Source organism: Halichoerus grypus, chromosome 2 (genome assembly GCF_964656455.1).
Source record: "Halichoerus grypus chromosome 2, mHalGry1.hap1.1, whole genome shotgun sequence".
Classification (NCBI taxonomy): domain Eukaryota; kingdom Metazoa; phylum Chordata; class Mammalia; order Carnivora; family Phocidae; genus Halichoerus; species Halichoerus grypus.
In genome coordinates, this window is record NC_135713.1 from 145,121,074 (window position 1) to 145,141,796 (window position 20,723).

Here is a 20,723-nt window from a genome sequence, read left to right on the forward strand (position 1 = left end):
TGGAAATGACCTTTTCTCCTCACTAGCGATGGAAAGACTTCCTGTCATGCATCCCACAAATAAAGTCAATAAAAGTTCCGTGAAACTGGGTGCTCGGGTGCGGCCCGCGGCTGGCTCCTTCTCTTCTCCTCCGCGGCCGGTGGCGCTGCGGGGACCCTTCTGTCAGATTAGTGCCTGGGTTTCTGCTTCAAATGCCTGCCGCCCCCCCCCACGCCCCCGCCCCCTGCCCAGTGTGGCTATGCAGGCCCCTCCCCCACTGCAGGACGTACCCCCCTCCCCAGGCATTTTTCAGAACGGGACATCCGCGCGGGGAGACACTCCCCCGTGACTTTGACTTTCGATTCCTTCCTGCTATACGAGCCCCTCGCGGGACTGTCTGGGTTCTCCCCTCACGGATGGAGGCTTCAGCGTCAGGGAAAGGGCCCCGGGGGTGGGTTTCTCCCCGTCTCTGGGATCAGTGGGGTGGGAATGTGGGGTCAGGAGCCCAGACGGTGCTGGTCCAGGTCACCGTGCCCTGAGCCACCATCGGGCCGCTGCCCTGGCTGCTGGCACAGCTCTCAGCCTTAGGTGACCTGTTCCGGGAGGGAGAGGTGCCCACCTGGCCCAGGTCGGGGGTCTGGGTCAGGAGAAAGGCATGGCAGCCATTGCTCTGGCCAGCTGGCCTGTGCATTCACATGAGCGCGTGCTCAGTGGCACCTGCCCGTGTCCCCCGAGGCCTCACCTCAGAAGCCACTGGGCCTGGTGTGTTCCCTCGCCTCGCTGACCAGGACCAGACAGCAGGTCAGGGTCCAACAGGGCCCTCCCGCCGGTGGGCTTCTCTCTCCTGCCTTTTCTGTGAAGGGGATCCCGTGCCAGGGAGGAGGGAGATGGTGAGCAAGGACACCGTGGGGCCACCCAGCGTCACGGAGACAGGCTTCGGGGCACGGGGCCAGGCCCCGGGTGCCTTCCTGCAAGTGTGGGGGCACGGTGGCGTGGCTGGGTTCACCCTGCTCGGAGCTCTGGTCATTGAAAGGAGACACAGGAGACCCAGACAACTTCCCCTGACAGAGCTGCACCCACGCAGTGTCCCTCCCTGGAAGGACCAGAAGGAGCCCCCGCTGAAGAGGCTCCCGACACCCGGGGACAGCCAGAGAGCCCCAGGCCGCGGGCCGACGGGGGTCCTGTGCTTCCTTACCCTGTGGCCCAACCTTTGGATGGTGAAATGCTGCGTGAGGCTCGACTGGGAAAAGAGAACCGGGTTCGCCCCTTCCCAGCCTTTCCCGAAGCGTGGTGGGAGACAGGGAGGCTTTAGGTGGTGCATAAACATGGCCTGAGCTCCCCCCAGCAGTCTCTTCCTAGTTCCCTGTCCCCTTCGTGGCACCTGGAGGGGAGGCCTCACTGGGCAGGGGTGCGGCCATCTCCCTCATGCTCGCTGGTTTCTCTGCGGCTTGGAGCTCTGCGGGCAGGGCTGTCTCCCTGGAGTTTGAGGGATTAAACGTCGACTTAAAATGTGTCTTTGCGTTCCCGGTTAGGGTTGCCTTTATTGACTGCCACCCCTTTCCTGTGAATGCTGGTAGTATAAAGTTTTCTTCTAAAATAAATTTTAAGTTAAAAAAAAAAGTTCATTTAAAGGAGGAAACTAGTGGGCCAAAGAGACCACAGTGGTGTTTGGCTGGAGCCAGCATGGTGGGAAGTGCTCATGAACGGCTTCGGTTGATGAGAATGGGTTTGCTGTCAGTGGTTTGTTGTTTGCTGGAAGGGAGTAGGTCTTGCTAGGTCATTGCTACCGGGAACGGCTGAAGGGCAAGTATTAGGAAAGTGGAATTTTTCTCTGGGTGTAGGGACCCTCCGCCAGCCGCTGCCTCTGGACACGTCGTGGGCCCTTGGTGGGTAGCCCTTCCTCTCGGAAGGCTCTCTGCTCGGCGCTAAAACTTAAAAATACACAACCACTGGCGTCCTTAAGAGTGGTCAGGAATGATGATTTTGAAATTTGTCTAGGCTGATAATAGCATAGCCAGGCTCTTGGCCCGTGGCTTCCTTAATTCTTTCTTCATTCATTCATTCTCACTTTTAAAAAACGTAGATGGTAGATGGACTCTTCCTCCCGACTCGCCCATGTATTCACGGACACGTGTCGGGTGCTTTCTACGTCAGGCTCGGCCCCCGGGCACTGGGACACCACTGGGCACCCAGCCACAGGTCCCCAAGCTTTCTGCAAAGGGCCAGTTAAATCTTCTTTTCAAAACCAGGTGGAGGTGCAGACTCGGCCCACGGGCGCCGTTGGGCGACCCCTGCCCTCTACCAATGGGATGCCTGGTTCCCAGGGTCCCAGCCCGGGGGAGAGAAGTGAGGGAGAGGTTTGCGAGCAGTCTTGGTGTTTGTGTGAAGGAGAAGGCACAGGTGGTGGGCGGTCGCTGCTCTGTAGCAGGGGTGGCCCACTGCCCTCAGCACCACCAGCCCAGGCTCCATCCTTGTCTTGTCGAGGCCTCAGTGGTTTTCACACGGCTCACCTGGAGGCTGCCAGAAAGGGGAGAAGGGCCAGGGAGTGGGGAAGGGAGCAGTGGGGCTCTGAGCACCCCGAGCTTCAAACAAGACCATTCCACCTGGTTTGTAGGTCAGACAACTATCTGACAATTAAGTGTGAACTTGCCAACTGGGATAGAGTGCTGGGAATGGGAGGGCCTCCCAAGGGAGGGTAGGCGATGCTTGCCTGAAGATGTGTTTCAGCTGAGCCTAGAGGAGGAGAGGAGAGCAACTGAAGGAAGACAGTAGAAGTGGGCATGGTATGTGCAAAGGCCCTGGGGCCAGAGGGAGCACAGTATAAAGTAGGGGGTCTAAGGCCAGACGGAGTGAAGCTAGAGAGGTTAAGGGGGGCAGGTCCTCACCCTGCAAACAACGAGGGGCAGTGCAGGGGCTTCAATCAAGACAGTGACATGGTCACATCTTCAGTTGAAAAACAGCATTCTGACTGGAGCAGGATAGTGGACAAGAAAGAGAAATAATTGAGATAGGCAAGCAGAAGGGAGGCTCTTAGCACGGTGCAGACAAGAGGCAAAGCAGTTGACCCCGCGGAGGTGGAGAGAGGGAACACAGACATACCCGAGAGCATCTAGGAGGAGATACTGACAGACTGGGGGTGAATGGATGGGGGGGCGCCTGGGATTTGGCTTGTGCGCTGGAGAGCCCCTTCTCCGAGACAGGTGGTCCAGCAGAGGCCCTGGGCTTGCACCGGACGTGCAGAGTCTCAGGCACGTTGGGGCCCACGGGGGTCAGGGGCCTGTCTAGTAGGCAGTTGTGTCTGAGAGGCTGAAGCTCCAGGGGCTTGGGGTGGGTGTCCAACCAAGGGCTCCACCAGCCTGCAGGGGCCGATGACAGGCTGGAGCAGTGGGCAGGCGGCGGGCACCGTCAGAACCTCCTGAGTGGAGGGGACCTGCTGTGTGTAGCTGCGGGAACTTTCTGTGGGCTAGCAGAGCTGCAGGCGAGGATGTGGCCCGCGGCCCCTGTTGGCAGACCGCGTAACTGCCTCAGAGCTGGCTTCCACCCCGGCTGCCCCTTCCTTCCCACCTGAATCCTTCTGCCCTTCAGGAGAAGAGGAGGTCACGGAGGGAGAGGGAGGGGATGCTCGCTGGGACAGCAGAGGGTAGCTGAGCAGAGACACAGTAGGTGGGGGGGTCCACTGAGACCGGGGATGGGGACTTTGCAAGGGATCTGGTGTCCCCTGCTGTGCTGTCACATGACTTACTCTTTCCTGTCGAGGGAGTTCTTGTAAGTCCTCTCAATTTTTGTGTTGTGTGTGGGGTGAGGTGGTGGAGGGCAGGGAAGAGGGGTGGGACCTCAGCAAGAAGACAGTGAGGGGAGTAAGGACAAGAACGAGACAGGGTTGTGTGTGTGGGACTGTAGTTGACCTTGACCCACACAGGTCTAAACACCGGCCCACTCCCACGGGGGACTCTGTCGATAGATACGGCACAGTACTCCCTTACGATTTTCTTAATAGCATTTTCTCTTCTCTAGCTTACTTTTTGTAAGAATACAGTGTATAATACGCTCACCGTACAGAATCTGCGGTAACCGACTGTTCACGGGATTGGTAAGGCTTCCCGGCAAAGTAGACTATTAGACTATTAGTAGTTAAGTCTGGGGGAGTCAAAAGTTGGATGTGGATTTTCAACGGCGCAGGGGCTTGGCGCCCCTCACACCCATGGAGTTCAGCTGCAGACAGCTGGAGCTGGGCCCGGAGGAGGGCAGCTGTGCGGGCAGAGACACCGGCCTCTCCGGGCGCCATGCAGGCTAGACTGCGGGCGGCCCGCTTCTTGGACGGGAAGGACAGGGGAGGAGCGTGAGCCTCTGTGAAGGCACCAGGTTAGGGAGCAGTCTCTGGGGGGCTGGGCAGGAGCTCAGTGTGGTGGGCTGTGCAGTAAGTCGGGGCAAGGGAAAGCAAGCCCAGGGAAGTTCGGATAAGGATGGGAACGTACCGTGGGGGCACGCGGTGACGCCACCACCAAGGCTCTGGCATGTGTTCTATCAGGTTGTAGAAATCGGTTTCTTCAGGTTCAATTTTGTCATCATTACTGCTTATAGGTTATTATAGGGCCAAACTCCATCACAGGATTTCATGGGGGTTACCACTGGGACATCAAATAGGAATCGGATGAAGTCCCATTCTTTAAGACGAGTTGGAATCACTCCCTAAGAACAGACACGCCTCATGTCTGTCTCAGACTTTGAAAGATACAGAAAACCCTGGGGGCCTGCCTGGAGGCAGGGAGCATTGCTCACAGCTTGTGTGGCAGCTCCGTGCTCCGGGGCTGCTCTGACGTCAGAACCACACAGACTTTCCCACGTGAGCTCGTTTTGCCGCTCTGCCATCTCTGGGCTCTTCCACACGCCTCCTCCTGCTTCCTGTGGGGGAACCAGGTCCCCCTTACCCTGTCCTTTGGTTATTTGTCCCACTTTTCTCTTTCAGAGGGCCGCTGCCAGGGCGACAAGTCAATGTTCTGTAGGATGGAAGTCTTGTCTCGCTATTGCTCCATCCCAGGCTACCAGAAGCTGTGCTGCAAGTCTTGTAACCTGCACGACAACCTCACCGAGGTGGACGACGGGGCCGAGCCGCCACCCAGGAAACTCAACGACATTGAAGAGCTCATGCCCACCCTCCCGGTGCCCACCCTCGTCATGGAGGTGCAGCCTGTGCCAGGCACGCCCCCGCGGGCGCCCCTCAATGCCTCCAGCACCAACAGCACGGAGGACCACCCAGACACCAACGCTGTCGACGTGCCTTACAAAATCAGCGGCCTGGACGAGGAGGTCCAGCCGCCCAACCTGATCCCGCGACGACCGAGCCCATACGAAAAGACCAGAAACCAGAGAATCCAAGAGCTCATTGATGAGATGAGGAAGAAAGAGATGCTCGGGAAGTTCTAATAAAATGGAAAGATAGCATCCATAGCATTTTTTTTCCCCTTGCTTATAGATATATTCCATGGGATGGCAAATCGTGGAGATGAAGGAAAAAATTCTGATTCCAAAAGGGTTTTGAGAAAACAGAGAGGGAGAGTGACATAAACATCTATGCATATGGCTGTGAGCATGTGGCAGCCAGCTTCACACGTGTGTTTGTGCCCCAGCTCCAGAATGTTCTAAGTCTCATGCTGGGGCCAGGGGGAGGGTGGAGAGGAATATAGAGGTTCTACGAGCGCCGTCGGGGGGGGGGGGCAGGAGGCTAACTCAGAGAGAGGAGACACGTGTCCCCGAGTTCCTGAGCAGTGATTGGGCATCTTCCTTTCCTTGGCCGTGACCACCCTTCTGGAGCCGCGGGACATTTCCTACCTGTCTCCAGACTGAGGCACAAGCCCCATGGGGACTCCTAGGAGAAACAGTGATTTATTTGCTAATCGACCCATCACTAAGATGCGCACGATGGAGGCCGTGAACTTGAATGCCAATGACTCCAAGGGCCAGGCAGGTGGTGAGGATGAGCGTGGCCGCCTGCTGGGGACCGCGACCGACCTGAGAGGCGCACCGTGCTAGAGCTGCTTGCGGGCTCTGGCCGTTGCTGCCTCTGGGGGGGCCGGCCCCTGCTGCCAGATAATGTGCTTTCAGTAGCAGTCTAGCTTTGCCTGCGAAAATCCTCAATCCTTAAACTTCAACTCAGAATGTTGGGGGGGTCTGGAAGGTCTGTTAGGGTCTAGAACCCCCAGGCTGCAGCCTCTGGTCTCCAGGCCTGGCCGGATGCAACCTCTCGGAGGAAGGACTTCAGAAAAGCCACCTGGCCCATTCGGTGCTCATGCCCGGTGTTCGACTCAGCCCAGACTGAGCTGTGAAGCTGTCCGCTCCTTCCCGGGAAGGTACTGGGACTTGATAGATCTAAACAGTGGGCCACATTTCCTCCAGGAGGAGACAGAGGGGTGCACTCCAGGCTCTCCCAGGCCTCTCTTGTCTCCGTGAACCTTGGCCCATGTGCAAGGCCCATGACTCTCCCAGTGGGGTGGGAGGGGGTGCTGCCACCACGGTGGCCGTTCTTGGGGTTCTGAGATGGGGCTCAGCAAGCTCAGGTTGCCTCCTGAAGACCAGCTTTGCTTGTGGGGGTGGCCTTGCCCTGTCTAGCCCTGTGGAGCCCCCTTCCGTGCCTTGGAAGTCCCAGCAGGGACCTGTGAGCTCTGGCCTCCAATGGGAAGCACAAGGTGGGAGGTGGGGAGAACCTGCTTTATCTTTGGCCATTCCCAAACTTCTACAACTTCTGTTTTCGGCAGAATGGTGCTTTATGAGCAAGATGTGAATGAGAGAGAAACAGGAAGGGAGTGGGCATGGACGGGAGGACGGCGGCTAATTTTTACCCCTCCCTGCATGGATATTTTGTGAACATGTAGCCTCAACTTCCCCAAGTTACAAGACCCAGGGGCACTTTAGCTGCTTAGCTGGGCCTGGCCTCACACATAATTCTTAAGCTTTCTGTGTCTAGGAAAGTTCTAGAGCCTTTGTATTCTCACCAGTCATAGATTTTAGAGAGCTCTTTCCGGTTTAATTCCCCATTCTGTGGATGGGAACACTGAGGTTCAGGATAATACCATGATGGCTACTTTATACTGAGTTGGAGGTGCTAAGTAGGTTTGTCTGATCCGTGCATGCGTGTGGGTGTGTGTCTGTGTGTGATCTAAGGGACAAAGTGAGGGTGTAGGAATCAGAGAAAACGCTATCTGGGATGATGCTTAACCTTCCCACTGGGTGATAACTAGCTGCCTGTCACCCCCGCCTGGCCTGGCGGCCTCCCTCCCCTCTGCCATCGCATCCCCCACATACTCATGCATGTCCTGGTGTCTCAAGGGAGCTTGCTCGCTCTTAAGAAGCAAACTGGAGGAAACATTTTTTGGCTATCTCTCATAGTATCACTTCTTTTAACAGATGTGGTCTACAGCACTTTTGCAATTCTGTCTCTCTCTGATCAGGAAATGGATGCCTCACCTTTCCCTACTGGTTGAACCCATGGTGCTATTCACGGGCTGAAGGACTGGGCAGTTCTTGCTTGGGTCTATCCTGGAATGAAAGGGAGCTCAGGGTGACTGACCCTACCCAGAGAGTATTACTCAGTTTACCCAGCCTGGGGGCCTCAGGATGGAAACACTCCATCCCCAGATCCCAGCGAAGCAGGGCTGCTTGTCTTGGGGGCTGGAAGGCTTCAGGGAGAGGCCCCAGGTGGGACATACCCAGGGTTACCGGTCTTCTTCTGGAAGGAGAGAGATGCCGTCTGGGAACTGTAGGCCAGCATGGCCACCGTCCCATAGGTCATACTCAGTGCCTGGGGCCATATACCCACAGAGTTCTCTAGAACCCGATGGTCCTCGGAGGTCTGTCTGTCTAAGGAACACAGGGTTTACCAGACTCTGAGGGACTGCTAATCCCCACTGAGCTCGGGACCGGTGGGAGAGCCAACTGAGCAACAGTCCTGAGCTTCCAGAGCCGGCGTCCGTGTCTGGAGGCCCCCGCAGCTGAAGGCCGAGGAGGTTTTCTAGCTGAGGTTCTGGAGCACCATGTCGAGACTCAGAGCTCTCTGTTTGCGGCTTCAGAAAATTGTGTTTGTGGGGAGACTCCTGCTGGGGTTGGGGACCTGGCTCTCTGATCTCCTTTTGGAAAACCCATGGAATTTCCCGTATAACCCTTCTGTTTGTATTTTAAGGTTGTTTGTTTGGCATCTATAAATGGTGCTCAGCAGCATTCCTTCGAGATGAAGCCTGAGGGCTCTGTACCCTCAAATGCCAGGCAGCCGCCACAGGAATCATCATGGTGCTGAACTCAAATCACATCATTTTATCTTACTGATCACAGCCATCGACACATTTGTTTTCTGTATAGAAACTTTGGCTTCTTGATTTTATAACTTATTAAAGTCAAAATGTCTGTGTTTTTGCACATCATGCCTGTGTTTGTGTTACCTTGAGCATGCCGCCCCCGTCCTCAGCCTGAACTGGGCTGGGGGAAGGATGTGCTGCCCTCGCGAGGCCACGGGGTGGGCGCGGGCTGCACCAGGGGCACCGAGCCACGGCTGCTAAGTCGGGACCCTGTGAAAGGCCAGGGGCACCCAGAAGGACGGGTCCCTCTCCCAGATCCCCTATCCAGGAGGCACCACTTAGCCCGTAGCTTCCAAGTTAACCTTTAGTTCCAGGAGAAGATGAAGAATCTCCTGACTCCAACTCCTCCCTGATTATGACTCCTTCTCTCCTATAATTAGGGTTCCGAGAAAACTCACTAGATGCTGAATTAAATCTGAATTTCAGAGAAACAACAAATAACGTTTTAGTATAAAATTGGGACATGCTTGGGGTGCCTACGTGGCTCAGTCATTGAGCATCCGACTCTTGATTTCAGCTGAGGTCACGATCTCAAGGTCAGGGGATCGAGCCCTGTGTGGGGCTCCATGCTGGGCGAGGAGCCTGCTTGAGTTTCTCTCTCTCTGCCTCTCACTACCACTCACTCTCACTCTCTCTCTTAAAAAAAAAAATTGGGGACACACTTATACTAAAAAATTATTTGGTGTTTCTTTGTAGTTCAAATTTAACTGAGAGTCCTAAGTTTTTATTTGCTAAATGTGGTAACCTCCCACCCCCTAATCAGTATTCCACCTTTAAAGACAAGCCCATTCTCTCTGGCCCTCTTTGATATTCGCAGGTGCTGGGGGAGGGAGGGAAGGATGTTGAAAGAAGAGATTTCTCCTAATGCCCGCAGCCACGGAGGAGGCAGGCAGACCATGTGTGCACAGTGCTGGGGAGAGGGGGCAATCCTACGAATTCGTCCTCAGGTTGGAGGTGGCTTTGGAATGCATAGGATTTCTCATCCTGTTCTTCATTGTAACTTGTGTTGACTCCATTGTTATGGGCAGTTAGTCCTTTATAACAGGGGAGAGGAACGTGGGATGGGTGTGAGTGTGTGTATCAGGAGTGGGGGCAAAGTGGAGTTGGGTGAACAGAACTGACTGAACCTAGGTATTTGCAAAGGTATAGAAGGATAGGCAGGCAAGGAAGGGCCCATCTGTGCTTTCTGAAGGATGCTGATTAATGGTTAGGAGGGGCAAATGCTCACATTACAGAGGTATTGGCCCCCACTCCTTCCTCTGCACCCCACGTCAGCTCCTGACTCCCAGGCACCGAGCAGCCATGCACGGTCATAGTCGATGGCTTATGCCCTACTGTGCATCCTTAGCCCAGGGGAACACAACACACCCCCACGGAGAAGCCACGTGGCCAGTATCCTCTGCACTTCATGCCACACTGCTTCTTCACTGCCTTGAAGTTAGATGCTCCCATGATCTTATATCCAAATATTCATATGCCCACGCCACGTCATACAGACATCCTAGAGGGTCTTTTCTTAACACTCTCCACTCTGGTACACAGAAGCTTTCACATCCCCTCATGGCAAGGGGAGACAACAAACAGGGACCAGGAAGTGTTTGCCTTTCAGAATGAGATGTCCACCCTGTTCTCTGTGAGGGCTCCCCCAAGGGACTAGCCTGAACCACACATAGAAGATACACAAAGACACTGCCTCAGTGCATCGGGGTGACCACTGCCTTGGTTCAACTAAGGCTCTTCTGGTTTCCTTAAGTGAACACTTAGATCACTGACTTTCAACTTTTTTTTTTTTTTAATTCTATGCATTTTGTGACTATATATTTTCCTCTAAGCACAGCATTAGCTAGACCCAGCAAGTTTTGATATTTCAAACATTTATTATCATTCCATTCCAAATATTTTCTAACGTCCATTGTGACTCCTTTGACCTAATAGTTGCTTCAAAACATGTTGCTTAATTTCCAAACATTAGGGGATACTCTAGTTATGGATTGTTACAGATTTCCAGCTATTTTATTGTGGTCAGAAAACATTTTCTGGAAGACTTCAACCCTCTGAAATTTGTTGAAGCTGGCTTTATGGCCTAGGATGTGGTTTTTCTAAACATTGCACCTGTACTTGAGAAGAATTTGTAACTGGAAGTTGTTGGATACAGTATTCTATAAATGTCCATTGTGTCAAAGTTGTTATTCAAATATTTTATATTTTGATTTTTTTTGTCTTTTTGTTCTAATTATGTAATAGAAAGTTGTTTTAATACCTCTCACCAATTGTGGATTTTTCTATTTCTCCTTGCAGCTTTATTGATTTTTACCCTTCTTAAAAAGAAGAAGAAGAAGCCATTTTACAATTTTGAGGCCACATTAATGGAGCATACAAATTTTTAATTGTATTTCTTCTTGGTAACATTTTCCCTCGTCTTTAGGAATTAACAGATGTTATTTCCAGCATTCATTTCTGTCTTGAAACTCCCCCCCCCCCAATGTTAGTATAGCTATGTCAGCTTTTAGTTAGCGGTTGCACAATGTAACTTCTTCCTTTCTTTCACTCTCTGCAATGCGTCCCCACGCACACGGTAACAACTTGTCCAAGGCCTTAGTGACTGCAGAGACTGAGGATTGCATCTGGGGAGTCGTCTGTCACAGAGCAAGGATTCAAATAAGCAGCCAGAAGCAGGCTCAGGAGCAAACACTGACAAACCCCGTCACCAGCCCAGAGGAGAGATGCAGCCTTGGAACCAGAATGGTGACTGGGTGACAGGTGAATGTGCTGTGCTCCACACCATCTTGGGGTGGTTCGGTCCTGGAGAAATGCCGAGACATGAGCAGGTCTGACTACTGGGTTTAGAAGGAACAGAGCTCCACCTCCGTGGGCATCACAGAGGACACGCAGACCCCAGAGAAACACCACCTTGCTCCTAAGAGCTCAAGGTCATCCAGTAACCTGGAAGCAGTGATTGAATTGAGATCCTTCTTGTTCTCTCATATAGACCTTTATGGCTATACATTTGCCCTCATGTGCTACTTTAGCTGCACTCCATAAATTAGCTGATATGTTGTATTTCCATTTGCATTCAGTTCAGATATTTTCTAATTTCACCTATAAGTTCTTCTTTGGCCCATGGGTTATTTAAAAGTGTTTTTTTTTTTAATTTTCCAAATATTTGGGTACTTACCAATTTTTTCTTTCTGTTGTGGATTCTTCTAACTGAATTTTAATGTGGCCAGAAACCCCATACTTTGCATTATTTCAATCCTTTTAAATGTATTGAGACATTTTTATGGCCTTGTATGTGGTCACACGCATTGGACAATGGTGCCTGTTCTGCTGTGGCTGAGTGGGGTGTTGTGCAGATGTCAATCATGTTGAAGTGGTTGATAATGCTGTGTAAGTCTTCTAGTGGCTATGGTTCACCTCTCTGAACTCTGATCCACTCCCCACTGGCGGCTGAGGCTTTCTAAATAGCCTCTTAGCTATTTGGTACATTCAAGAGTTTTGTTTCTCTTGCTCAATCTGTTATTTTCAGTAGGATGTTTGGCTTGAATTATCCAATCTAACAACTCTGGGATGCCATTTATCAGTGTTTAATTCAGAGTTGTCTATTTCTATCTGTTGGAATTGGACTAGGTATCATTTCTAGTAATGTGGCAACCTTTTAACAAAGGTTTGAGCTCAGCAGTAGAAGAGACTAGAACTCAAAGCCTTTAAATTCCTGACAAAGTGCCCAAATATAACAGTTCCTTCCCTGTTTCTAAAACAATTTAAACTACAATGTTTATAATATAAAGGGCTATAATTCTATGTAGATAGTTAGCTTTTGATTTTTAGGCAAAAAACATTACTGGATAGAGAAGGATCATGATATAAATATAAAGCCATAACAGTTCAATTAATCAGGTTAGTATATCAGAAGTTGTCATAATCTCAAGGAGAAATTGGCAAAGGCTCCACCCTAGAGAGGTGTGTACATATGTATCTGAGTATGGTTGGTTACTTCTGCTTTGCTGAAAACACAAAATAAAAAGTGAAGCCACATAACTGGGGTAAGATACTTGCAAACCACTTATGTGATAAGACATTTATAGACTATACAAAAACTCTTGAGTGTTGGGCACCTCGTGGTGCAGGTGGTTGGGTGCCTGACTCTTGGTTTCAGCTCATGTCATGATCTCAGGGTCTTGAGATCGACCCCCCACATTTGGAGTCCGCTTAGGATTCTCTCTCCTTCTTCCTATGCCCCTCCTGCTTGTGCTCGCTCTCTCTCTAAAAATAAATAAATAAATCTATTTAAAAAAAACTCTTGACCTTCAGCTTTAAACAAAGAAACCCCCAAATGGGCAAAGATTTGAATGGACACTTCACTAAAAAAGATGAATGGATGACGGCAAATAAGTATATGAAAGATGATCAAAATCATTAAAGAAAGGCTTTTTAAAACCACCATGAGACAACATTACCAACCTGTTAGTATGATTAAAATAAAAAAAAAAACAAAAAAAACAAGCAAAACAAACAAACCACCCCTGACAATACCCAGTTGCTGGTGAGGGTGTGGCGGAATGGGAGCTCGCATACGCTGGTGCCTGGTAAATCAAAATGGAAACATCACAGTTAGACAAACAGTTTGGTAGCCTCCTCTAAAGTTAACCATTCACTTTCCACATGACCTAGCAATTCTGTTCATAGGGATTTAACCAATAAATTTTTTTAAAAAATACACACACACACACACACACACACACACACACACACATAAATGGAACAGAAGATCTAAGACCAAGAAGATCTAAGACAAAAGATATAATATATGCATAATGGGAATATCAGAAGAGGAAGGAAAAAATGGAGAAGAAATGTTTGAAGCAATAATGCCTTCTCAATTTTCTCTTCAATATTCTCAATTTTCCAAAATCAAATGACAGACACCAAATCACAGATCAAGGAAGTTCAGAGAACAACAATAGAATCAATACCCCAAAATCTAACACCTAGGCAAATCTTATTTGAACTTATTTATTAGCAAAAAAACAACAGAAAAGAGAAAAATCTTGGCACCAGCCAGAATGGAGGAGAAATCCCTTACTTATAGAGGAACGATAAAATTTACATCTGACTTCTCACAACAAACTATGAAAACAAGAAGAGTGGAGTGAAATATTTAAAGTGTTGAAAGAAAAAAAAACCCCACCAATCTAAATTCTGTATTCAGTGAAATTATCCTTTAAAAGTGAAGGAGAAATAGACTTTTGCAGACAAACAAATATTGGGGGAATTTGTCACCAGTAGACCTGCCTCACACAAAATGTTAAAAGAAGTTCTTCAGAGAGAAGGAAAGTGATAAAGGTCAGAAATTCAGATCTTCATAACAAAAAGAAGAATGGCAGAGAATGAAGGTAAAATAAGGTCTTGTGTTTTTCTTATTCTTACTTGATCTGATAGGTAACAGCGTGTCCTAAGTAAGAAGAGCAGCAGTGTGTTGAGAGTTTATAGCATATGGATATAAGTGAATTAATGGGCAGCAAAGTCATAAGGGATGGGAGAGCAAGAAGGAGAATACTCTGTTTTAAGGTCCCTGCACTGTGTGCAAAGCAGCAGAGCATTATCTGCAAGTGGACATACATTAGTCATATATGGATATTGCGAACTCTAGGGCAACCACTAAAATGGTTTTAAACAGAAGTATAACTGATATGCTAAGAGAGGAGAGAAAGTGGAATCATATAAAATGCTCAGTTAAAATCAGAGAAGGCAGAAAAAGAAAGGGAAAATAAAATAAGAAATAAAGAATTGTGCAATGAATAGCAGATCGTTACAAACATGGTAGATATTAACCCAGTTATACCGATAATCACTTTCAATGGCGCCCCAAACAATGCACTTCTAAATAACGCATGCATCAAAGAAAAAGTCTAAAGAAAAAATGAAAGTATTTTTAACTAAGGGAAAGTAAAAATACAACTTATCAAAATCTGTGGGATGCAGTAAAAGAAGTGATTACAGGGAAAATTATAGCATATATTAGAAAAGAAGAAAGAGCTAAATCAACAATCTAAAGTTTTACCTAAGGAAACCAGAGAAAGAGAGTAATATAAGCTTAGATTGCAGAAGAAAAATAATAAAAACTGGAACAGAAATCAGTAAAATTAAAAGCACGAAATCAAAGAAAATTAACAAAACCAAAAGCTGGCTCTTTGAAAAGATCAATAAAATTGATAAACTTGTAGCCAAACTAAGCAAGAAAAAAAAAGAGAGGAAATCCAACATTCCTGCTTGCAAGGAAATAATGGAGGGAATATCTGAAGATAAAAACTGGAGTATCTCAACACAGCGTAATTTCTTCACAAAAACTAAAATAGGCTGCGGAGCCAAAGTAAGTTTCTGAGTGGATCATTTTTTAGCTAAGCAAGGAAATCTGTTTACTGATGGTAAGTTAATTAAATTTAATTAAATTAAATGGTCACAGCAGCCAGAGAAATACATCCAAAGACTTGCTTAAGCCTTCCAGTGGAACAGTCATTCAAAGGGTTGAGGACATTGTGAGCAATATCAGTAGTCAATTAAAGAATAAGGTCGATGATTTTAAGTGATTTCCTTTGGTTTTTGATGAGTCAGCAGATGTTAATGATTCTGCCTGGTTGGTGTTTATTTGATGAGTCAACGCTGAGTTTAAAAATGATGGAAGAATTAGCCTCTGTAAATAGTCTGTGTAAATAACTACAAGCAAGAATATTCTTAAAGACATTGAAAAAAACACTCATTGAGGATAACCCAAAGTGGAGTCACTAAGTGCTCCAATGGACTTGAACCTGTGAGGTATATAAAACATGTGAAGCACAGAAAGAGGCTTAGTCAAACAAATTTACAAAGCCTGTGAAAAACGTAAGGTGTCTTACACCTGCGCTTATTCACGCAGGAAACACTGGAGTCTGTCCTGATGTATCGAGCAAGTAGTGTCAATAGTGACCTTCATTTGCCCTTGTGGACTTAACTATCGTCAGTTCCATGAACTTTCTCTTTTGGAGATAGAAGCTGATTATCCTGACTTGCTCTGCTCTGCAGCAGCTCAATGACTTAGCAGTAGTAAAAGTTTTATTGCCATTTTTAAAAGTCAGGGCTGAGAATGGAATTTTCCTGAGTGAGAACTGTGTTTAAGTACTGTTAATAAACATGGGGTGGCTTTGGAAATTAGCTTTTGCTGCAAACTTAATAAATATTTCTTAATAAATTCAGCTGAAAATTCAATTTTGACATGCTGTGCTGTCAGAATTTAAAACGGAAAGTGCCATCTCCATTCCCATAAATATTTCCTGCAGACACAGAGTCTGAGCACAAACTTCAGTTCTAGCAGGATTTTTTGGATCTCAGTGCAAGTGCAATGGAAATTTCCATGTTCCAAAATCCATTTAACAGTACAATGGAGGAGCATCCCCTTGACCTCTCATTGGAAATGATTAATCTGAAATGTAATGATACACTAATGGGAAAATATCAAAAGAACAATATAATGAAATTCTTTTTTTTTTTTTTTTTGAGAGAGAGAGTTGGGGGGGGCAGAAGGAGAGGGAGAGAGAGAATCTTAAGCCCAGACTCCACGCCCAGTGCAGAGCCCTATGTGGGGCTCGATCTCATGACCCTGAGATCATGAACTGAGCCAAAATCAGGAGTTGGATGCTAAACCAACTGAGCCACCCAGGCGCCCCAGAATAATCTGATGAAATTCTATAAATGACTTGCAAGCAGTGAGTATGCTCAATTCTGCTCATATGCTCACAAACTAGTATCAGAATTTAACAATGCCTATCCGTGTGAAAGCACATTTTCAAAGATGAAATATTCAAAATGTCATTACAGATCAGCAGATCTGTCTTATTATTAACAGATAAGCATTGGCAGATTTTTTGTGACTTTGTTGAGATAGAATTCACACACCGTGCACTTCACCCATTTAAAGTGTCCAACCTGATGCTTTTTCATATTTACAGAGTTGCACAACCATTAGCACAATCCATTTTAGAACATCTTCATCACCCAAGAAGAAACTCCATAGCCAGAAGTCCCACTTCCCCCAACCCTCCAAGCCCGATTCTGAACATTACATATAAACAGAACTACATGACCTGTGGTCCTTTGTGCCCAGCTTCCTTACTTAGCACAATGCTTTCAAGATCTGTCCATGTAGTGGTATTTCTCAGTGTTTCATTTCTTTCATTACCAGATTATATTCCATTGTCTGGCAGTACTACATGTATTTAGCCATTTGTCAGTCGATGACCATTGGTTTGTTTCCACTTTTTGACTATTGTGCATAATGCTATAAACATTTTGTGTACAAGTTATTATATAGATGTGTGTTTTTATTTCTCCTGGGTATATACTTGGGAATGGCATTGCTGAGTCATAGAGGAACTCTATACTTAACCTTTTTAGGAAATGCCAGATTATTTTCCAAAGAGGCTGGGCTATTTTGTACTCCCACTAGTAGTGCATGAGGGTTCCAATTTTCCTACATCCTTGTCAACATTTTTAATCTCTTTTTTATTCTAGCCATCCTAATGGGTGCAAAGTGGTATCTCCTTATGGTTTTGATTTACATTTCTTTGATGGTTAATGAGGATGAGTATCTTTTCATGTGTTTCTTTTGCCATCTGTGTATCTTCTTGGGAGAAATGTCTGTTCAGATACTTTGCCCACTTTTTTTTGGTTTGTCTTTTTATTATTGAGTTGTTAGTAGTTCTTTATGTGTTCTAGATAGTACATTATCAGATATATGATTTGCAAGATTTCTCTCCCATTCTGTGGATTGTCTTTTTACTTTCTGGATGGTGGCCTTTGGTCCACAAAAGTTTTTAATTTTGATGATGTCCAATTTATACATTTTTTTCTTTTCTTGTTTGTTATTTTGGTGTCGTATCTATGAAATCATTGCCTATCCAAGGTCACAAAGACTTATGCCTAAATTTTCTTCTAAGAATTTTATCATTTTAGTTCTTGCCTTATGTCTTTAATCCACTTTGAGTTTATTTTTGTATATGGTGGGGTAGGGGTCCAACTTTATTCTTTTGCATCTAGGTGTCCCAGCATCATTTGTTGAAAGATGATTTGTTCCCATTGGATTATGTTGGTAAGGTCTATTTTAAGGATAGGGAACACTAACTTTAAGCAAAATAGTGATCCCCCTACCCCCAGAAAAGATTTCTAGTCTCAGTAGTAGGCCTGTACTACAAAAAAAAAAAAAAGAATTACTCAATTGTTATATTTTGATTTTCATCATTGAAAATGTATGGAAATTTCTTTTTTGCTATACAAGTACCTACATAACATCCTTGATCTTGCCTCTTGGTCCACAAAGCCTAAAATGTTTACTATCTACCCCTCCAAATTTGCAGACTATAGAGACATTCTATAGGACTCAAATTAATGCATAACTTTTAAGTCATTATTGAAATAAATGTCTCATGACCATTTCAGAAACAACCCATTTCAATACAACCCACCATAAATTCTTGCGACGATGTAAGTGCAGCTCCTTATAGCGTAGCTCTCACAGCTACTATTTCGGAGCCTCAGCTGCAGAGCCATCCATGTTCCAGAGCAAGAGGAGGGTATTTCACAGGGGTAGAGCTCAGGATGAAGACACAGCTGCCCTGCTTGGGACAGCCTGTCACCCTGTACTTTCTGCTGTGCTGGGATCCCAGACCCAGGACGGGTACAGGGGAGGCTGCCTTTCTTTTCCTCCGCGAGCGGATTCTTCCCTGGGTTTTATCACGCTTGCTTTCACCTCTCCACCGGTTGTAACTTGGGCAGCTTGCCTCTGTCCTGTAGGGGCAATGTGGTGCTGACCCTAAGAAACCAACTTCCTTTCCAGAAGGAGCTGCTTTTTCTAAGATGAACCTGGTTTCTCCTGCGCTTCTAAGGTAGTTCAACTTTTATACCAGTCTTGGTTTTCAGGATCTATTTCCAGTTTTAGCTCCTTCAACACTAGGGACTTTTGTTGAATGTTATATTTGACAAAGAAAGCCTTTAAAATTTCTGTCCATTCGGTGTGGGAAATGTGATTCTGTGGTTGAAGAAGGAAAGAACTAAGGAATTGGGTGAAGCAACAGAGAGAAGTACAAAGCTACCAAAGCAAACAGGGTCACAAGAAAAACGTGTGAAGCACTCTGATCGATTCACAAGCTATTCTCCCAACAAGACAGAACAGAAGCAGCCACCAGCAGCCCCTTTTGGTGAACATCACACAAATCTTCTCATCTTTGACACCAGGCCTTCCTAGCTGCTGATTATAGGGTTGGGGGAAAGGGTTGTTTTTGCCCTGCATTCATTCCGAGAAGGTTTATTCTTGCTTATTCTGCCACAGCCCTCTGTATCCTTCCTAAAAGAGGGAAGAGCAAGAACGGGGATACAGAACTGCAGAACTGGTCCACCAGAGGACCCCGGGTACGGATCGTTACAAGTGAGACACCTTCTGGCCTTAAGTAACTAACTGCTAGGGACCCAACGTGGGAACTTCTTGGTAGAATAATGACACTCACTCACTAGAAACATAGACAGTTGAGGCAGTTTTCATTGGTTTAGGGTATTTCAGTGGTATGAAAGAGAATGTGCTGTCAGCTCATCTGGGTGTAATAAGAGTTGAAGTCGATTATTTTGAGTCCTTTGACTTTACTCTGCTTTTTCAAAATTGCGTTGGTGACTCTACTTCTTTTGCCTTTCCACATAAATTTTACAATAAGCTTGACTGTGTCTACAGAAATTCCTACTGAAATTTTTACTGGAATTGTGTTAAATCTACAGATTAAACTGATGAGAATTGACAACTATATGACGTCTTCCCATCTGTAAACATGGCGCGTCTCTCCATTTATTTAGGCCTTATTGGACGTTACTCAACATTTCATAGTTTTCAACATAGGGATGCCACATGTTTGCCAAATTTTCTCTTTTTTCCTTCTGGAGTTATTGCAAATGGAGTAGCTTGTTGAAATTTATTTTCTAATTGTTCATCACTACTACATACAGAAATTAATTTTTGTATGTTAACCTAGTTTCTTGTGACCTTGTTAAACTCCTAGTTTAATTCTTAGTGTTCTAAGAGCATCTTTGTTGATTCCCTGGGATTTTCTAAGTGGACAACTGCATCATCTGAACAAAGACATTTTATTTCTTCCTTTCTAAACCAAATGCCTTTCACTCCTTTTTCTTGCCTGATTGTGCTGGGAAGGATTTCCAGTACAAAGTTGAATAGGAGTGTCTGAGTGGACACATGGACTTGTTGCTGATCTTAATATCATTCAGTTTATTACCATTAAGCATGATGTTAGTTGTGGGGTTTTGGTAGATGCCCTTTACTAGGTTGATTTCTCCTTTATTTCTAGTTTTCTGAGTTTTTATCATAAATGGATATTTAATTTTGTTATCCACCCCCAATCAGTTGATATGATTGTGTATTTTTTTCTCTTTCTTGTTCAGTTTGGATAATTCATGTGATTCTACAAGTTCACTCTTTTCTCTGTCATCTCTACTCTGCTACTGAGTTCTTCCAATATTTTTTGGTAAATTTTGTTATTTTATTTTTCAGTCCTAAAATACCCACTTGGTTCCTTTTTAAACATTATCTATTTTCCTCCTGAGAATTTTGATGTTTCCATTCAAGAATGGTCATGCTTTTTGAAATACTATGGTAATACCTACTTTATAATTCCAACATCTATGTTATCTTGGGATAGTGTCTGTTGTCTTTTTCCTAAGAATGTTGGAATTTTTCTGATTTTTATATTTTGTGCAATTCTGCATTATATCCTGGACATTTTGAATATTATGAGACTCTGGGTCCAGATCAGGGCTGAGTCTAGGCTTCCATACGCAACTCTAGGAGACTACCCTGGGTTTCTTTTTCTCTCACCACCTGATACATTCCAGCTCCCAGGGGCTACTTCTTTTTCCTGGTCTTCCGGTTAAAAATCCAAGGCTTTGGGTTCTCTCTGCTCTCACCTCATGGATATATTTACCTCCAGGTCCAAGTAGCAGGAAAGTAGTGCCTCTGAACAGAGATAAGGGTTCCCCTCCCTCAAAGGTTTAGATGCCTGCTTAACCACCACTGTCCTTACCACAGGAATGTCTGGGAGTACCAGAGTGGTCTTACTTCAAATTCTGGTTTCCTTCTTAAGTCTGTCTTCTACCATACTAGTCAGGGTTCTCAGATGGCTGCTCCATGCATTCTCTCTAGGGTTTTTATTTATATTTGGTGGGAGAGACAAGGTGGCAGGTGCATACTCCATTTAAACTGGAACAAGAACAGTTTAACTCAGTCGGTTAAGCATCCAACTCTTGATCTCAGTTGAGGTCTTGATCTTGGGGTCATGAGTTCAAGCCCCACATTGAAAAATAAAGTGGAACAAG

At 46.3% G+C, this 20,723-nt stretch overlaps 1 protein-coding gene across 2 annotated transcripts in view; it reads left to right on the forward strand.

Moving 5' to 3' along the window:
- ADAMTS2 (ADAM metallopeptidase with thrombospondin type 1 motif 2) overlaps positions 1-8,390 on the forward strand; it is a 217,408-nt gene extending 209,018 nt beyond the window's left edge. For both annotated transcript variants that reach the window (XM_036080139.2, XM_078067654.1), the window contains one exon: positions 4,946-8,390. In XM_036080139.2, coding sequence (XP_035936032.2) covers positions 4,946-5,403 — 458 coding nt within the window. In that variant the 3' untranslated portion in view covers positions 5,404-8,390. The remainder of the gene's footprint in view (positions 1-4,945) is intronic.
- Positions 8,391-20,723: the final 12,333 nt, after the last annotated feature.